Here is a 17,351-nt window from a genome sequence, read left to right as displayed (position 1 = left end):
CTGACTTGCCTGCTTAAGCAGAATACAGGAGTACATATTGAGTGAGCCTGGATCAGGGAAGGATATTCCCACACAAGGTGTTAAGCCTGGAACAGGCTGTATGGGCTCTTTGTAACAATCAGTAAGGGAGTGTTCTAGGCCTAAGGCCCATTCTTACATGGGTGAGCAGGGCTTAAAAGACTGTGAGCAGGAGACTGACTGCCTTTCCCAAGAGTACCCACTATAGAGGACTTGCTCAATAAATCTTTGGTAAGGAACTTAAATCCTACTAACTGGAGACGTACATGTGAAGGCTGAGTATCCACAGCCCCTACTGGTGAACATCATTTGCCCTAGGCCCTACTGGCGTGCTACTGCTGCTGCTTTTCATAACTAGAGCTGAGACACCAGTTTCCTAAAGTGGATTTAGGGAAGGAAAATGAGGAGTCTTGTAACCTCACACGTACCAGTTCATTTTGCAGTTCTCACTTTAATAAGCAAGTCTGCAGGGTATTTATGATTGTATACACCCGATTAAGTATTGGAAACGAAACTTTTAATTCCATCTCCAGTCATTGCCCACTTGAGGCATCAGGCAACGGAAACTGTAGTGCCTTAGATGGATGCCTTGAGGTCAGTGACATCTGATCAGAGTTTGCAGCAAGATTCCTCCCTTGAGTTTTTGTCAAGTGGGCAAATGTTAAGAATGCATATTGAGCCATGTTTGAATTTTAGGATATTTTGAGGCAAGAAAGCTCCCCCCCAACTCCATATGGAATATAAAATTAACTGCTAGCAACTGCTAAGTTGAATTTACATGGACTCTGATATTAAAAAAATTGAGTAGACGGCTAAATCTTAAGCAAACTTGGTTATATTATTAATTTGCTTAAGCTAGTAAAAAAAGGTGCAAGTAAATATACTAAAGGCCAGTAAATTGTATGTGACATGTAAAAAAAAAAAAGGCAAGAAAAAAAAGAGTAAGAATAAAATACTAGTAAATACGTACATAAAAGAATCCACCTCTTTGGCGGCGGGGGCAGGGAGGGAATCCTGTAACTGTCTGCTTCATCAACGGAGCGCGCACTGCTCTTTAGCAAGCCTGAAGAGCCGAGTTTCCAGACTGTCTTATCTGGGCCAGCACCGATGAAGCAGCGTGCCCGAGGCCTCAGCGGCTAGGCAGGCCCAGCAGCACCCACGGCTCCCTGCCTTACATGCCCAGACCCGAACTACTGTGGTTCTCTGCCCTCCGCGAGCGCGGAAGGGACTGGTTCCCACCCACCCACCGGAGCCCATTTCGCCCCGTGCCCGCCCGCAAAATGCTGCCACCGACTCGGGCTCTTGGCCCCACCGCCTAGCAGGGAGCCCAGCACCGACTGTCCTCGAGAGAGCGGCGAGCCGGAGCCCGGATACCGAAGAGCCCACCGGGGGTTAAACCTTAGCACGCGGGCGGGAGAGCGGCCACGAGGCGGGCAAGACGCGGCCCGCGCCGAGCGGAACCTGAGAGCGCGGGGGCCTGCGGCGCCCGCCCGCCTGCTGCCAGCACGGTCGGCGGCCCTGAAGCTCCCGGGACCTTACGGGGCGGGCCGCGCGGGCGCCTGCAGGACCAATTGGCCCGCGGCTGGGGGCCACCCGCACTGCTCTCGGCTCCCGGGCAGACGCCTGCGGGCTGCGGGCAGGCAGCGCGCCGGGCAGCCCTGGGCCGGCGGCCATGGCGGCGGCCCTAGGGGCGCGGGGGACGTCGCGGCTCTTGCTGGCGACGCTGCGGGGTCGGGCCCGGAGCTTCTCGGCCACGGTGAGTGCCGGGGCCCGCGGTGCGGGAGGAGGGCGAGGCCCCGCGGCGCCGGCTGGTGGCCGTGGGGGAAGGACCCGGGCCGGCCCCACAGTGGGCCCGGCTTCCGGTGTCGGACCTCGGGGAGCCGCGTTCGGGCGCCGGGCACCTGCCAGACGCCCGGCCGGAGACAGGGGCTCCGCAGCATCATCGTTTGTCTTGTCTGCGAAGCTGCCTGCCGGAAGAAAACCAAGGACCAGTTTTGTGTAAAGAAAGTACAAGTAGCTGCAAAGCTGTCTGACGCTGAGGGTTACTTGAAGTGACCAAAGGCGCGGCGCGCTCGCCGAAAAGCCGCTGGCTCAGTGCGGAGTTAGCTCACTTGTTTTGCTGTGATGTTTGGGAGGAGTTAGTAACAAATTATCGTATTTGGGGGAGGCAAATCTATACTTCTTTCTTCTTCCGCGGGGAGTTTCGTCCTTTTTCTGGCATCAGAAATTAATATATTGGGATGCATTAACTGAGGGGAAGCTTTAACACGCAGCACCACCTAGTGGGGAAATGTTGTATCAAATTTCGTGTGTCATCTTAAGAGGCTGGCTGGAGCCCCTTGGCCCTTTGAAAGTCTTTAATAGGACACATTGAAGATAGCTCGATGGTGGAGGAAGCTGAATACTGTTTCGTGGCCACTAAGGTGAGAGCACGAGTTCTGTGCTTACTGTCACCTAAGCGTGTCCCAGGGTATACCTGTACCCAAGGTGCTGATGATTAAGTAAAAATATGGGGTTCAGAGGAGTGAACAAACAGGATTTGAGAGGCTGCCACGTGCCAGGGTCTAATGCTGGGTGTCTTCACATTCAAGAGCTCCTTAAATTTAACTCTCTCAAAAAAATCTCGGGGCGCCTGGGTGGCTCAGTCGGTTAAGTGTCTGCCTTTAGCTCAGGTGATAATCCCAGGGTTTTTGGATTAAGTTCCATATTGGGCTCCCTGCTCAGCAGGGAGTCTGGTTCTCTTATCCCTCTGCCACTTTCCCTGCTTGTGGTCTCTCTCTTTCTCAAATAAATAAATAAAATCTTAAAAAAGTGTCGACAGGTAGAGGTTGTGATGCCCCCACCATAGACACGAGATACTGGTATTGAGAGAAGCTAAGTGGTTTGTTCAGCATCCCCATAGCTGAAAGTAACCAAGTGAGGCCTTGGATGAAGTTTGTTCTCTCCAAATCCTCTCTACTTTTGCCTATCCCCATCCCCATCTCCCACAGGAAAAAAAAAAAAAAAAGCCCATCATAAAGGGTTCTGCAGAAGGTGTGTCTCCAAGGGGACCATTTGTGTTTCGTAGATGAAGTTGCTCCATTTCACAACCCTGGACCCGGTCCCTGTTCTTGGGCAGACACCTGTGGTAAGCACAGAGTGCATACCATTGCCCTCTTTGGGGATGTACATGGCAGAGAATGTGGAGGAAAACAGCGCAGGGGCCGTATTTCACTCACTCCAGGTGACTGCTGCACTGCCCACAGCATGGTTAAGAGTTTTCCTGGCAGCTACTCAGAGTGGACACATAATTTAATTTCTTTTCCATACTTTCCTGAGTTGTCTTAACATATTTAAGTGACTAATAAAATTTTAGATTATTTCCTATAACAGGTCACAGTAAGAGTAATGAAGAGATGTTTTGGATCTTAATAGTTTAAGTGCTTTTGATAACAGGTCTTCAAATGTTTTTATTTAATTAAGAGGGTTTTTTTTCCCCCTCTTTTTTTTTCTTACGTTAGTTATGGAGAAGGGTGGTTGACCTAGCAAGGAAGAGAGACAAGAAAATTGGTTCATTAGCAACCTTTTTTCCTCTTCTTAGAATAAGTTGTCCTTTTTTTTTTTTTAAGATATTAGTTATTTATTAGCAAACGTGCACCAATGGGAGAAGGGGGAGAGGCAGAGGGAGAATCAGGCTCCCCAGTGAGCAGGGAGACTGGTGTGGGGTTTGATCCTAGGACCCTGAGATCGTGACCCGAGCTGAATGCAGATGCTTAACCGACTGAGCCAGCCAGGTGTCCCAGAATAAATTGTCTTAAAGTAGTTTTATTTATTCTGCCCTTTTACTTACTTTAATGTTAGTGATTGATGAACAGTTTCAGGGTTTCTGAAGTGGGAATGAGTTGTAATTTCATGGTAGGGGATGCAGCTAAGCCCCCAGTTGCTGTTTGATGAGGAGCCCTTTATAATATGTTTTGTCTTTCTGGGTGACAATCCCTTTCTTACCTGAGCCTTCAGTAGCCCTGCAAATAGGTATGGTCGGAGATATTGGTTGGCATTTATGCTGGAGCGAGAGCTAAGCTCCTTTGACTTCTGCTAGAGTGTTCTCTCCTTTCTCTGGCCATGATGTATAGAGTTCTTTCAATTAAAAAACAAATTGCATGGGAAGTGGGGGCATGTTAGCCAACAGGACTCTGGGTTTGTGAGTTTCATCACCAGGGTGAGTGTGGGAACAAGGTGGACAGTGCTCTGGCCAGACTGGGGGGATTTGTCTTACTGGTTTCCTGGAAAAACTCACTGTACTAAGGCAAGGGCTTTTTGCCTGTAGCGCAGGGGATCTGTGGACCCCCAGAAGTTATTATCCGAAATCTTGTGTTAAGTGTGTGATTGTGTTTTCCCCCCTGGAGGTTAGTTTTAATCAGAAAGGGGATAGTGCACCCAGAGAGTTAAGAGCCCTGTGAATAGGCAGTGAAGAGCACCAAGGTGTGTGGGACTGTCCAAAGAGCAGTGGACCAGGAGTATAGAGCCCTGAGTTCTAATTTGGGACCTGACAGCGGACTTGCAGGGTCTCCTTGCATGGGTATGCTTACCGTATTTCCTACATCTGGGCATGCTGGCCATTAGTAATACAGTCATGGTAAGATGACCAGCGGTAACGGCTGATGGTTGTATCTGTGATAAACCAGAGACACAGAATTGTGAAGTGTGAGGCAACAGTAAGTGTGAGACACCTTAGCATGGAGGCAGCTTATTTTGTATGGAGCTAGCCTCGTTGTTAATTTTTTGAGAACAGAGGAATCCAAAATGGTCACTGATTGTTGCCCTTAAGGTATTTTTTTGCATCTCTCATAAGGAAAAGGGCTATGCATTCGAGTTTGACTGAACCTCTACATTTCAGATATTATGTGTGTTCTTTTATAGGCAGCAGATGCTCGCCATTTGACAGCAGAGGAGAGGAACCAAGTTATCCTTGACCTGAAAGCAGCAGGATGGTCAGAATTACATGAGAGAGATGCCATCTACAAGGAATTTTCCTTCAAAAATTTTAATCAGGTAAATATGACATATCCTTGCTAGTACCCTGGTCTGTCTGTGTCCTCTCGGGCTGTGGCTCTTTAATACTACTGGTGGTCTGGTCCCGTGTGGATCCTTAAGATCCTTAAGAAGTCAGTGACAGCTGCACTGTCCTTGGGGAGTCCCAGCTCTAGGGGAAGGGAGAGGTTTTTGTCATCTGGAAAATCAGATTCTGAACCCTCTGGTTTGGTATGGGTTAGGACATTTAGTTTCCTTTCAAAGTTTAAATAACATTAAAAGGATGTGTGAGTTTCTTGTGCATATCAGAAGAGGGCTTGAGGAACAGCAGTGCAGAAACATACACCTGCTCGACTGATTTCCCCCTACTTTTCTTGGATGCTTGTCAAGTTTTCTTTCTCTGTGTACATGTATTTCATTCTCTAGTTCAAGCCCCAAGCTGCACGCTTTTCTCTGATTGGCTCGTTTTATCCCAGCCCTTGCAGCTTTTCTTAAAAGCTAACCTTCCCCCTTGGAGACTCAGCTTTAACAAGGTGACTGTTCCATTAGAGCCCCGCCCTGTTTAGAGAGTCATCTCCCATGACTTACCCTGCAGCTCTTACCCCACAGCATTTGTACAAGGTCGGTGCTTTTGACTATTTCGTGTTTGTTCAGTGAGTTTGGTAATCCTCTGGACAGATTTACTGTTTTTATTTATATTAGGTGTCAGCATCTAGAAGGCAGAGACCATGTTTGCTTCAATAACTCTCTATTGTAGCTAACACAGTTCTGGATACAAACAGGCATTTGATAAATGCAGACATTGATTACAGAGTTTGCTAGTTTCTGGAAGGGTGTGTGAGGACCAGGTTTCCACCAAACAAACCTTCGACATGTTTTCCTAGGAAATGCCGTTGGCTCCACTGAGCTGCGTGCCCTCTTCTGCTCTCCATCCATCTGGCTGCCAGCCTTCTTTCAGTCTCCAGCTCCTGAGGAGACCTAGACCAAGCCGGCTCCCTGTCCCTGCTGCCCCATGTGCTCGACAGCTCTTGTCAGGGGCTTAGCACTCTGTGGCTGGTGGCAGCGAATCCCATTGGTACAGTAAGCTCCTGCATAAGCTCTAGGTAGCATTTTCCGGGCTTATTAAAATTCTTACATGTGTACAGCCTGACTTCTTTAAGCCTGGGCTAATTTATTGGGCTTGAACATGTGGCTTAAAGTATTTGAGTAGCATTGCCTCAGGCTCTGCCCAAGAGTCAGTCATCCAGCCCCCGCTAACCCTGTGCTTGGGGCGACTTTCAGAAATGGGAGGAAAGAGAAGCTGTGCAGGGCATCCTTGATTAATTGTAATACTATTCATTGGGACAGTTTATTAATTTGACTTTAAAAAAATTTTTTTTTAAATTTTCTTCACTCAGCTTTTAGGAGAAAGAGGCAGATGACAAGAAAATCAGGGAGTGCATTCAGAGAACCAGCCCTGAGATCATCTCCTGGGGTCAGTTTTCCAGCTGGGTCTCTTAGGGCTTCTGCATGTCCAGTGGCCGGTAATTGCAGCTGATGTCATGACACCTGTCATTGCCCACCCGCCCAAGATCACCAGGACCACCCCTGGGCTTCCTGGAGCAGGTGGGACTGAATTGCTTGTTGCAGCAAGAGGGAGACTGCGCGTATCAGGGAACTGATGGTGTTGGGAAGATAGTTTGGTCTGGCTTGGACGCTGTCAGAAAATGGGCAGTTCTGTGCTTCAGTATTTTAATCCATCTTACCCGTAGGGAGGGTAGACTAAAGTGGGGCCAAAGCTGAAGTGGGCAGAGAAGCAACACTCACTCATTATCTGGGAGAGGGGGGACGTTTGGTGTTTTGTGGTGTGGACAGGGTTTATGTTTTGTCTGTGTTCACTTAATCTTGCACTTGGTCTTGTTTTTGTTTGAATCCATCCTGCTTGTGGAGTGGGCTTGTCTGCTGTTTGTGTGTAACCTTAGGGCCTTGGTGTGCCTGCCAGGCCAGCTCCAGCTCTCAGAGTTACCTTTCTCTTTTTCACAGCCGATGCTTACAGTCGTGACCCTCTCTTCCTCATAGATGCTCACTAACCTTTTATTTAGGACAGAAAAGATCCCTCGTTTTTATTATAAAACAATAATAGGAAACGCTAAAATAGGATGTTGTACATTAAGAAAAAGTCCCATTGCAGCTTCTTTCATCTAGTGTTTATTCTCTAGTCTTTTTCCTCTGATAGAGTTTATCCACAACATAGTACTTTTCATGCAGTGATGGTTTTAAAAACCAGCTTGACTTTTATTGTAAAAATGGTATTTATTCACTCACCAAATATGTATGAAGCATCTTCACTGTGCCAGGCACAATTCTAAGCTCAGGTAGTTCTGTTCTAGTACAGAAGATAGACAAGAAGCAAATGAGTAAATGGCAGTAAAGAGAAACGTAGGATTCCTCATATATATATATATATATTTTTTTTTTTTTTTTAAGATTTTATTTATTTATTTGTCAGAGAGAGAGAGAGAGATAGCATGAGCGAGCACAAAGCAGCAGGCAGAGGCAGAGGGAGAATCCGACTTCCTGCCAAGCTAGGAGCCCGATGTGGGTCTCGATCCCAGGACACTGGGATCACGACCTGAGCCGAAGGCAGCTGCTTAATCAACTGAGCCACCCAGGCGTCCCAGTTCCTCGTATATTTTGAAGAGAGAACAAACAAGACTTGCTGTTAGATTGGATATGGTGCGGATGGAGGGAGAGTCAAGGATGATCCCAAGGTTTTGAGTCCAGTGGAGGAACTGAGGGGCAAGGGAAGTAACGCGTAAGTAAAGTCAGGAATTAAAACATTGGCACTTGTAATCTAGCTGGTAAGGAGGGAGGTGGGGCTGTGATGTGGGAGACGGTGAGGCAAGAGGTAGGGCTGTCCATTGGTGTAACCTTCTTAGAGGGTAGTTGGGGAGTGTGTATCCGCTTTTATTTTTATTTTATTTTTTAAAAAATGATTTTATTTATCTGACAGAGAGAGATCACAAGTAGGCAGAGAGGCAGGCAGAGAGAGGAGGAAGCAGGTTCCCTGCTGAGCAGGGAGCCCGATGAGGGGCTCGATCCCAGGACCCTGGGATCATGACCTGAGCCAAAGGCAGAGGCTTAACCCTCTGAGCCACCCAGGCGCCCCCCGCCCTGTGTATCCGCTTTTCTTTTATTTTTTTTTAAAGATTTTATTTATTTATTTGACAGACAGAAATCACAAGTAGACGGAGAGGCAGGCAGAGAGAGAGGAGGAAGCTGAGCAGAGAGCCCGATGTGGGACTCGATCCCAGGACGCTGGGATCATGACCTGAGCCGAAGGCAGCGGCCTAACCCACTGAGCCACCCAGGCGCCCCTGTGTATCTGCTTTTAAAATGCACATACCCATTGTCCGAATCTAGAAATTTATCTTCTAGGTATTATCCTGTGTGTGTGCAAAATGGATAGTGAGAATGTTAGCCTAGAATATTTTGTTGTGAGGAGGCATTTCCATGTGCGTAGGCACAGTTCCATGAGGCCAGGTCTCCCTTGGTGTGGCCATGCCCTTAGCAAGAGTTGGGGAGGCCTCCATGCCACTTGTGTTCCTGGCAGTGGCAGCACCTTTCCTGGCCTCAGCTTTGGAAACTGGAGGGAGCTGCTGTCCAAACTGGTCCCCTCTTTCCCTTAGCGGAGTTCAGCCCACACTGGATGTCAGTATATATTTTTAAAAGTCTGAGCTGAACATACAGCTAAAAATTCTGTTCTTTTTTATCTTAATAGGTTATGGACATTTTACAGTTCTCTACATTGTCTTTTTACTTAAAATAATTCTTCAGGAGGAAGGTTGCACTTGCTGGGTGTTACCGTTTTTTGTTTTTTTTTAAAGATTTTATTTATTTATTTCACAGAGGGAGACCACAAGTAGGCAGAGAGGCAGGCAGAGAGAGAGAGGAAGAAACAGGCTCCCTGAGAGCCTGATGCGGGACTCGATCCCAGGACCCCGGGACCATGACCTGAGCCGAAGGCAGGGGCTTAACCCACTGAGCCACCCAGCCGCCCTGGGTGTTACCGTTTTTAAAGGGCTTGCTAATGTAGTATGTGTAATGAAATGTTGTCACAAATTTGCGTTAGAATTCATTTCTCTTATTACTATAGGCAATGAACCATACCTTTTAGAAACATTTTTCATGGGTGCTTGGGTGGTTCCGTGGATTAAGTGTCTGCCTTCTGCTTAGGTCATGATTCCAGGGTCCTAGGATCGAGTCCCAAGGTGGGCTCCCTGCTCCGTGGAGAGGCTGCTTCTCCCTCCCCCTCCTCCCGCTTCTGCTCTCTCTCTCTCTTTTTTTTCTCTCTACCTCTCAAGTAAAATTTTAAGAAAGGAAGGAAAGGAGGAAGGAAGGAGGGGAGGGAGAAAAATTAGTGACCCTGGGTGAGAGACCTAATTCTCAAAGCTTTGGGTTATTCTAGGTTTCACTATAACAATAAGTAGCCAGCAAAAAATACAGTGGAACGTTTTTTTTCTTAGTGGTTTTATTCTAGGATATGGTTAGTTCCAAATGGTCCGCATTCATTTGATAGCTCAGATGGCTGTAAATATTTAGAGACTGTAAGAGCAGAATTCCCAAGGGGTTCTAACAGTGTTGGTGGCTGCTGGGGCAGAGGTTGTGTGGCCAGGAGCCGCTGAGTCTTCCTGGGGGAGGCGTGGAGGGTCGCGGGGCAGCATGATGGGCACGGCGAGCCTCCTTGAGCCGTCAGAGCATAGTACTGCCTGGACTTGGAGCCACAGGTGTCTGTGCTTGGAGCGCTTGGACTCACACAGGGTGGGCTTGGCATTTGTGAGGACGTTTATGAGCGCTAGATGCTTTTCTTCTGTTCTTGTAGACTTAAGGAGGGAGAGGTCTCTCAGAGACAAACTGATTCTTCAGTGTTTGGCAATTGCAGGGTGCCTGCATGGAAAGAACAAGATGTCTTCTTGGAAACGCGGGGTACATGTCTTATAAAGGTAAATTGTATTAGGTGTTATGGGTCGGGTCAAGTGGGAAGCTTCCAGAATCAGGTGCGGTTTGAAGCTTTGGAGGTAGGTGCAGAAGAAGGCTCTGGAACCCAGGAAACAGCTATCCCAGATGCCAGCAGGTGGAGCCCTCCTGGGCAGGAGCTCTGAGTGGCTGTGCAGCAGCTCAATCCCCTGGGGACTGTTCCCCGTCTCTCCCTCAGGGAGCTGAGCCTCCCTTGTTCAGGGTAGAGAGGAGCGAGTATAGGGAATAGGCCAGAAGCTGCCATGGGACATTGTACCTGATTTGGTATCTTTTGGGTGAATGAAGAATTCCAGGAGAAGGCTACAAGGAGATTCCAGTTGGTAATGGAGAACACTTTTGACTCAGGAGAAGGGGACACAGCCTTGCAACAAGGACCTGGGATTCCCTGCATTCCCAGAGGAGCTCCTGTGCCCGCCAAGGCTGCCTCCAGTGGACTGGCCCTTGAGGCATTCGATTTTCTTAGAGTGCTCATAGGAACTGGTTTACCCTCAGCCCATTTTGACCTATAAAAATGGCCCTTTTCAACTGCATAGCTGGTCTCAGGTGTAGCTTGCAGGCAAGGCCCGAGCTTCGTTTGTTTGGCCTCTTGTTCTTCACGTTGCCGTTGCTGTAACTGCTGCTGCTGAGAGGGTGGGGCCCGGGGAGGGGCCCCCTGAGTGGCGGGGCCATGAGGGTGGGGTGCCAAGGAACACCATTTCGTGCATCTAGCAGCAGTAGCACCATATGTGAGTTTGGGGTTGGAAATCTTTCCCTTCCTGTGCCCTGGAGCTCCTGCTGTAGAGCTGTTGAAAGTTACTGTTGCTCACTTACTTTATAAAAATGTTTTATTGAGGAATTTGATAATAGGCTTATGGTTAACATTTTGAAACACTTAGTGAAGTCTAAAGCTCAATACCAGAAGAAAGACAACTGTTAATGAAAATCTTAACAGTCCTCAATGGGACACAGCTCTCAACAGTTCTCGTTGTGGAAGAATTAATTCAGGTTTCATTGTTCATTGTTGTAAGCCAAAACTCGGTGCAAAGTTCTGAGTCAGTAATGCAATAATAGAAATGTCACATCTGAGTGCTCTTGAAAGTGGAAACGTACCCTGCTTGTTGAAGGTAGGGGAACACTCCCAGGAGGGTGTTCCCAAGGCTGATTCATCATGTAGCTTAGAGAGTGTCCTTTGCTCTTACCTTAGAGGCTCCTGTCTGTGTGTCTGGGAACCAGGTCAGGTGAAAACCTGTATGCTTATTGCACACGGTGGCCTTGGCGTCACTCGTGCCCACTGATGGGCTCTGTGGCTGCCGTTGACTCGAAACCTCAGAAAGCATCCTTCGTTGTCACTGTAATGGAGAGCAACACATCTGAGCAAACTTTATCTAACATTGGAGGAGCTAATTAAAAATACCTACGTGGTGGAGCGCCTGGGTGGCTCAGTCGGTTAGGTGTCTGCCTTCGGCTCAGTTCATGATCCCAGGGTTCTGGGAATGGGCTCCGCATCGTCGGGCTTCCTGCTCCCCGGTGCTCTCCCTCCTTGTGCTTTCTAGCTCTTTCTTTCTCCCTCTCAAATAAATAATAAAATCTTTAAAAAAAAATTTCTGTGTGGTGTATTCATGCTGGGCTCCCGGGAGTTGTGGGCAGGTGATGCTCGTGGTGTCGGGCGGTGGCTGGGACAGCAGTGTTGGTGTACTTCAGAGGCGCGAAACTAGAGACTAAAAAGGTGTCATTGGGCATCTTGCTTCTGCTGTTTATCTCATAAAATGGGTTTAGGCCCTATGTGTATTTGTGAAAACACATGTAATGGACAGACAAGGGGAAATGTAAAACAGGTGTCCAACATGTAAATATGGCGCCACAGTGTGGCGTGAAAACACTGGGGCTGCTACCCCGGCCTTTCATAAAAGTGGACTTTCAACTGCTTCGCGTTTTCTTAGTCGTATAGTAAATCTTCTGTTTACAGAACGTAGCCAAAGTATTCTGTGAAAGTCAAACAGCCAAGAAATAGAATTTCCTCAGCAGTCTTTGTCTTGCCCTTTTACAGATGGCGTAAAATCAGGTGTGTAAAAAATAAAAAGCAGTTTGAGCTGACGTGAAAGGTATTTCAGATTTATGCTTTGCAGATGATATTGGTATGATTAATGCATTCATTGCTTTTTTTTATTGCTTTTCACAGATAATGTACATGATGCATGGAAAATGTTGTGGGTTTAAATCTTTGCCAGCTTTAGACTGTGAATATCAACAGATGTTATCATATAAGTACTATAGTTATTATAAAGTAAAAAATTTTTCGTGAAATGCATTGACATAAATTTCATTTATGTAAATTGCTTTCATTAGTACAAAACCTTAGTAGAGCCGTTAGGGTTTGTGAAGCACTTTAAATGAGATTAACTTGGTATGATGTGGTCAGAAATGGGTTGCTTTAAATTTAACTGACAAGAAAATAACACTCAAAAGTTAGGAAATTACCGAGGCATTTGTTTTCCGCCTGCATTGCTGGGACTGCTTAAATAGGTTGAATATGAATTAATAACAATGGACTGCCGGCTCAGTAATTACAGAAAATAATTTAAAGGAGACCTCAGATAATAACTTCAATGTATTTTGGTCTTGCTCTTTTCTGTTCTGTTTTTCTTGAGCATACCAGCCTTTTGCTTCAATACAGCCATTGAAAACAGTGTCGATGTTTGCAAAGAGTTTTGTCTATAGAGTTTTGGTGCATTATGGCTGTGATGTAGAGACTTATATTCAACTCTTTCAAAGTATGGATCTTGGGTACGTGAAGGAGCAGCCTCAGCAGCTGGTCATCTCTACCTAGCAGCAAGTAGAATGGTGCATTACTGTTTCTGTGGCCAGGGGGGTGACCAGGTACCCTCTTCTCCCAGGAGGGAGTCAGCCCCCAACTGTGGACAGGTGGGAGAGGAGCTTCTTCCATAGCTTGGAGGTCTTTGTGTTCTGCTCTTTGCCCTACATCACTGTAAACAGAACAGCACGTCGTCTCCCCCATTTTGTAGATAGTTTACTGTTGTATTGCCCTTCCGATCCAGGCTGGAATGGGCCATTTTAACTAGTTCACTGAATTTCCCAGAAGGACCCTGAACCAGACCGAGACCCTGAGATTGCTTGCGGTCACTCTGGATCATGGCACAGTGGGTGTCACACTCACATCTCTGATTCCTACAGCAACATGTTTTGATACCACAGTGATACAGAAAGTTGTTTTGTTTTTACATTTATTTTTTTTTTCTAGGAGATACCTTTTTTCCAAGGACTACCTGTTGGATTACTTTCTACCTTAAAAGGGTTTGACAACACTTCCCTGAGAAAGGCACTATTCACCAGCTAAAACAAACAAAGCTGTACTTGTTCAAGAGTAACCCAGGTATCACTGTTGAGCAATCAGGTCATTGAATTGTATTGTTAAAATCAATCTTATCAAAACAGCCATCGCAGCTAATGAATCTGTTTGCTCCTATGCCCTCAGCCGGCAAGGCAGGATTGTGGCCTTCTACTGTTATCATTCATCAAACTGATTTCCAGTGCCCTGTCCTCACCATTGCAGCCCTGGCTGTGGACGCATGCCAGGCACCTGGAGAAGATCCAGTTAGGGCTGGGTAGGGAGCTATGTGGTCTTCCCACTGAGAGCCACAGATCCTACCTCTGGTGGGATCAGGGAATGTAGCGTGGTCTTTGAGCTGGTCACCCCTGAGGGTCTAGCTCTACTCTGAGCCTGGAAGGAGGACAATGTAAGTAAAGTACATGATTCCATTTCTGCACTGAAGACCTTCTAGGTTTTTGGAGTTTTTTTTTGAGATTCGATTTTATTAATTTTTGAAAGATTTACTTATTTATTTTAGAGAGCACAGAGGGGAGGGGCAGAGGGAAAGGGAGGGTCTTAAGCAGACTCTGCACTCAGCGCAGACCCTGATGTGGGGCTCAGTCTCATGGCACTGAGATCACAACCTGAGCTGAAGCCAAGAGTCAGACAGACTCAGCTGACTGTGCCACCCAGGCATCCCAGATTTTATTTTAAAGTAATCTCTACACTCAGTATGGGGACCGAATTCACAACCTCGAGATCAAGTCACATGCTGTCCTGACTGAGCCAGCCAGGTGGTCCAGGACCTTCCAGTTTTATTGGGGAGGTAGCATATATGAATTATACAAGATAGTTGATTTTTTAAATTTTCATACTTATGAGGCACTAAAATGTGAAGTACTAATAAACAGAAGGTGTACTCTAGCATGGCTGCCTAGAGAAGGGGAGTTTTGAGTTGGTCCTTAAAGGTCTGACAGGTTGGTATTGCCAGATTAGAAAACATAATGGAGGATCCTCAAAAAATTAAAATAAAACTACCATATGTTCCAATAACATATATATTGTGGGACTGTATCCTAAGGAAATGATCCAAAAGTAACTCAAAGAGGTATAGGCACTTGTTCAAGCACCATTATTTACAACAACTAAGACATGGAAGCAACCTAAGTGTCCATTGACGAGTGAATGGGTACAGAAGTTGTGGTCTATATTATATGTGGGAAACCCTAAAGATTCCACCAAAAGGGCGCCTGGGTGGCTCAGTGGGTTAAGCCGCTGCCTTCGGCTCAGGTCATGATCTCAGGGTCCTGGGATCGAGTCCCGCATCGGGCTCTCTGCTCAGCAGGGAGCCTGCTTCCACCTCTCTCTCTCTCTGCCTGCCTCTCTGCCTACTTGTGATCTCTCTCTGTCAAATAAATAAATAAAATCTTTAAAAAAAAAAAAAAAAAAAAAAAAAAAGATTCCACCAAAAAACTAATAGAACTGATAAATGAATTCAGTAAGGTTGCAGGATACAAAATCCGTGTACATACAGAAATCTGTTGCATTTCTGTACACTATAATGAAGCAACAGAAAGATTAAGAAAGCAATCCCATGTGCATTTACACCCAAAATAATAAAATATCTAGGAATAAACTTAGCCAAGGAGGAAAAGACCGTAGTCTATAAAACACTGATGAAAGAAACCGAAGATGACACCAACATATGGAATGATATTCCATGCTCATAGGTTGAGAGAACAAGTATTATTAAAATGTCCGTACTACCCAAAGCAATCTGTAGATTTAATTCAATCCCTATCAAAAGACCAACAGCATTAGGGGCACCTGGCTGGCTCAGTTGATAGAGAATGTGACTCTTGATGTCAGGGTTGTGAGTTTAAACCCCACATTGCTTGTAGAGCTTACTTAATAAACAAGAACAACGGCAGCATTTTTCAAAGAACTAGAACAAATAATCCTCAACTCTGTATGGAACCACAGAAGACCCTAAATAGTCAAAATAGCCTGGAAAAAGAAAAGCCTGGAAGTATCACAAGTCCAGATTTCAAGTTATACTACCAAGCTGTAGTAATCAAAATAGTAGGGCACTGGCACAAAAATAGAAGTGGAATAGGATAGGGGCGCCTGGGTGGCTCAGTGGGTTGGGCCTCTGCCTTCGGCTCGGGTCATGATCTCAGGGTCCTGGGACCGAGCCCCGCATCGGGCTCTCTGCTCGGCGGGGAGCCTGCTTCTCCCTCTCTCTCTCTGCCTGCCTCTCTGCCTACTTGTGATCCCTGTCTGTCAAATAAATAAATAAATAATCTTAAAAAAAAAAAAAAAAGAAGTGGAATAGGATAGAAAGTCCAGAAGTGAACCTGTGATTATATGGTCAATTAATTTTTTTAAAAGATTTTATTTATTTATTTGACAGAGATCACAAGTAGGCAGAGAGGCAGACAGGGGGTGGGGGAAGCATACTCCCTGCTGAGCAGAGAGCCCGATGGCGTGACTCGATCCCAGAACCCTGGGATCATGACCTGAGCCGACGGCAGAGGCTTTAACCCACTCAGCCACGCAGGCACCCCTGGTCAATTAATCTTTGGCAGAAGAGGCAAGAATATACAATGGGAGAATGACTCGTCAGCAAATGGTGTTGGGAAAACTGGACAGCTAAATTCAAAAGAATGAAACTGGACCACTTCCTTCCACCGTATACAAAAATTAACTCAAAATGGATTAAAGACTTAAATGTGAGACCCCAAACAGTTAAAATCCTAGAAGAGCACAGGCAGTAATTTCTCTGACATTAGCCGAAGCAACACTTTTCTTGATGTGTCTCCTGAGGGAAGGCATATAAAAGCAAAAATAAACTATTGGAACTACATGAAAATAAAAAGCTTCTGTACAGTGGAGGAAACTGTTAACAAAACTGAAAGCCTACTGAATGGGAGAAGATACTTGCAAATGACATACCCTCAAAGGATTAGTTTCCAAAATACATAAAGACCTTATAAAATTCAACACCCAAAACCAAATAATCCAATTAAAAAATGGGCAGAAGACATGAACATACATTTCTTCAAAGAAAACATCCAGATGGCCAACAGACACATGAAAAGATGCTCAGGATCACTCATTGTTAGGGAAATACGAATCAAAACTACAATGAGATCTCACCTCCCACCTGTCAGAATGGCTAAAATCAACAACACAAGAAACAACAGGTGGTGAGGATGTGGAGAAACTTGCACTGTTAGTGGGAATGCAGAGTGGTGCTGCCACTCTGAAAACAGTATGGAGTTTCCTCAAAAAATTAAAAATAGAACTACCCTATGATCAAGTAATTGCATTACTGGGTATTTACCCAAAGAATAAAAACATTAATTTGAAAGGATATCTGCATCCTTATGTTTATTGCAGTATTATTTAAAATAGCAAAGTTATGAAAGCAGCCTAAGTTCCACTGATAGATGAACAGATAAAGAAGATGTAGTACATACCTATGTTATAAATTGTTTGTTTATAAATGTGTATGTGTATATATATATATACACATACACACACACACAATGAAATCTTATTCAGCCATAATCTTGCCATTTGGAACAACATGGATGGCATTAGGGAATATAACACCAAGTGAAATAAGTCGGTCAGAGAAAGACAAATACCATATGATTTCACTTATATATGGAATTTACAAAACAAAACAAATGAACAAAGGAAAAAAAGAAAGACAAACCAAAAAACAGACTCTTAACTTGAGAGAAAAAACAGATGGTTACCAGAGGGAAGGCAAGTGGGGGAGTGAGGGGAATAGGTGAAGGGAACAAGAGTACACTTATTGTGATGAGCACCGATACATAGAATTTTTTAAAACCGTCTTGTTTATTTATTTATTTATTTTAGGGGGGTAGAGAGTGGGCACTGGAGCAGGGGGAGGGGCAAAGGGAGAGGGAGAGACCCTTGAGTAGACTCCCTGCCCAGTGTGGAGCCCATTGCAGGGCTCTGTCTCACG

At 45.7% G+C, this 17,351-nt stretch overlaps 1 protein-coding gene and 1 long non-coding RNA gene across 4 annotated transcripts in view; both read left to right on the top strand.

Annotated features, from left to right (window-relative positions):
- The first annotated feature begins 1,117 nt into the window (after positions 1-1,117).
- Positions 1,118-17,351, top strand: part of PCBD2 (pterin-4 alpha-carbinolamine dehydratase 2) — a 51,879-nt gene continuing 35,645 nt past the window's right edge. For 2 of the 3 annotated variants that reach the window (XM_082725806.1, XM_082725805.1), the window contains exons 1-2: positions 1,622-1,774; positions 4,918-5,049. In XM_082725806.1, coding sequence (XP_082581932.1) covers positions 1,691-1,774; positions 4,918-5,049 — 216 coding nt within the window. In that variant the 5' untranslated portion in view covers positions 1,622-1,690. Of the gene's footprint in view, positions 1,775-4,917; positions 5,050-17,351 lie in introns of all 3 variants that reach the window. The other variant, XM_082725807.1, reaches the window with a different exon arrangement.
- Positions 5,065-11,624, top strand: LOC309862179. The gene is made up of 2 exons (XR_014310332.1): positions 5,065-6,633; positions 9,890-11,624. It is a non-coding gene; the product is annotated as an uncharacterized lncRNA (long non-coding RNA).

This window comes from Mustela nivalis (genome assembly GCF_964662115.1).
Source record: "Mustela nivalis genome assembly, chromosome: 3".
NCBI classification, from domain to species: domain Eukaryota; kingdom Metazoa; phylum Chordata; class Mammalia; order Carnivora; family Mustelidae; genus Mustela; species Mustela nivalis.
The sequence above is the reverse complement of the archived record's forward strand: the minus strand, read 5'-3'. Positions and strand labels throughout refer to the sequence as shown.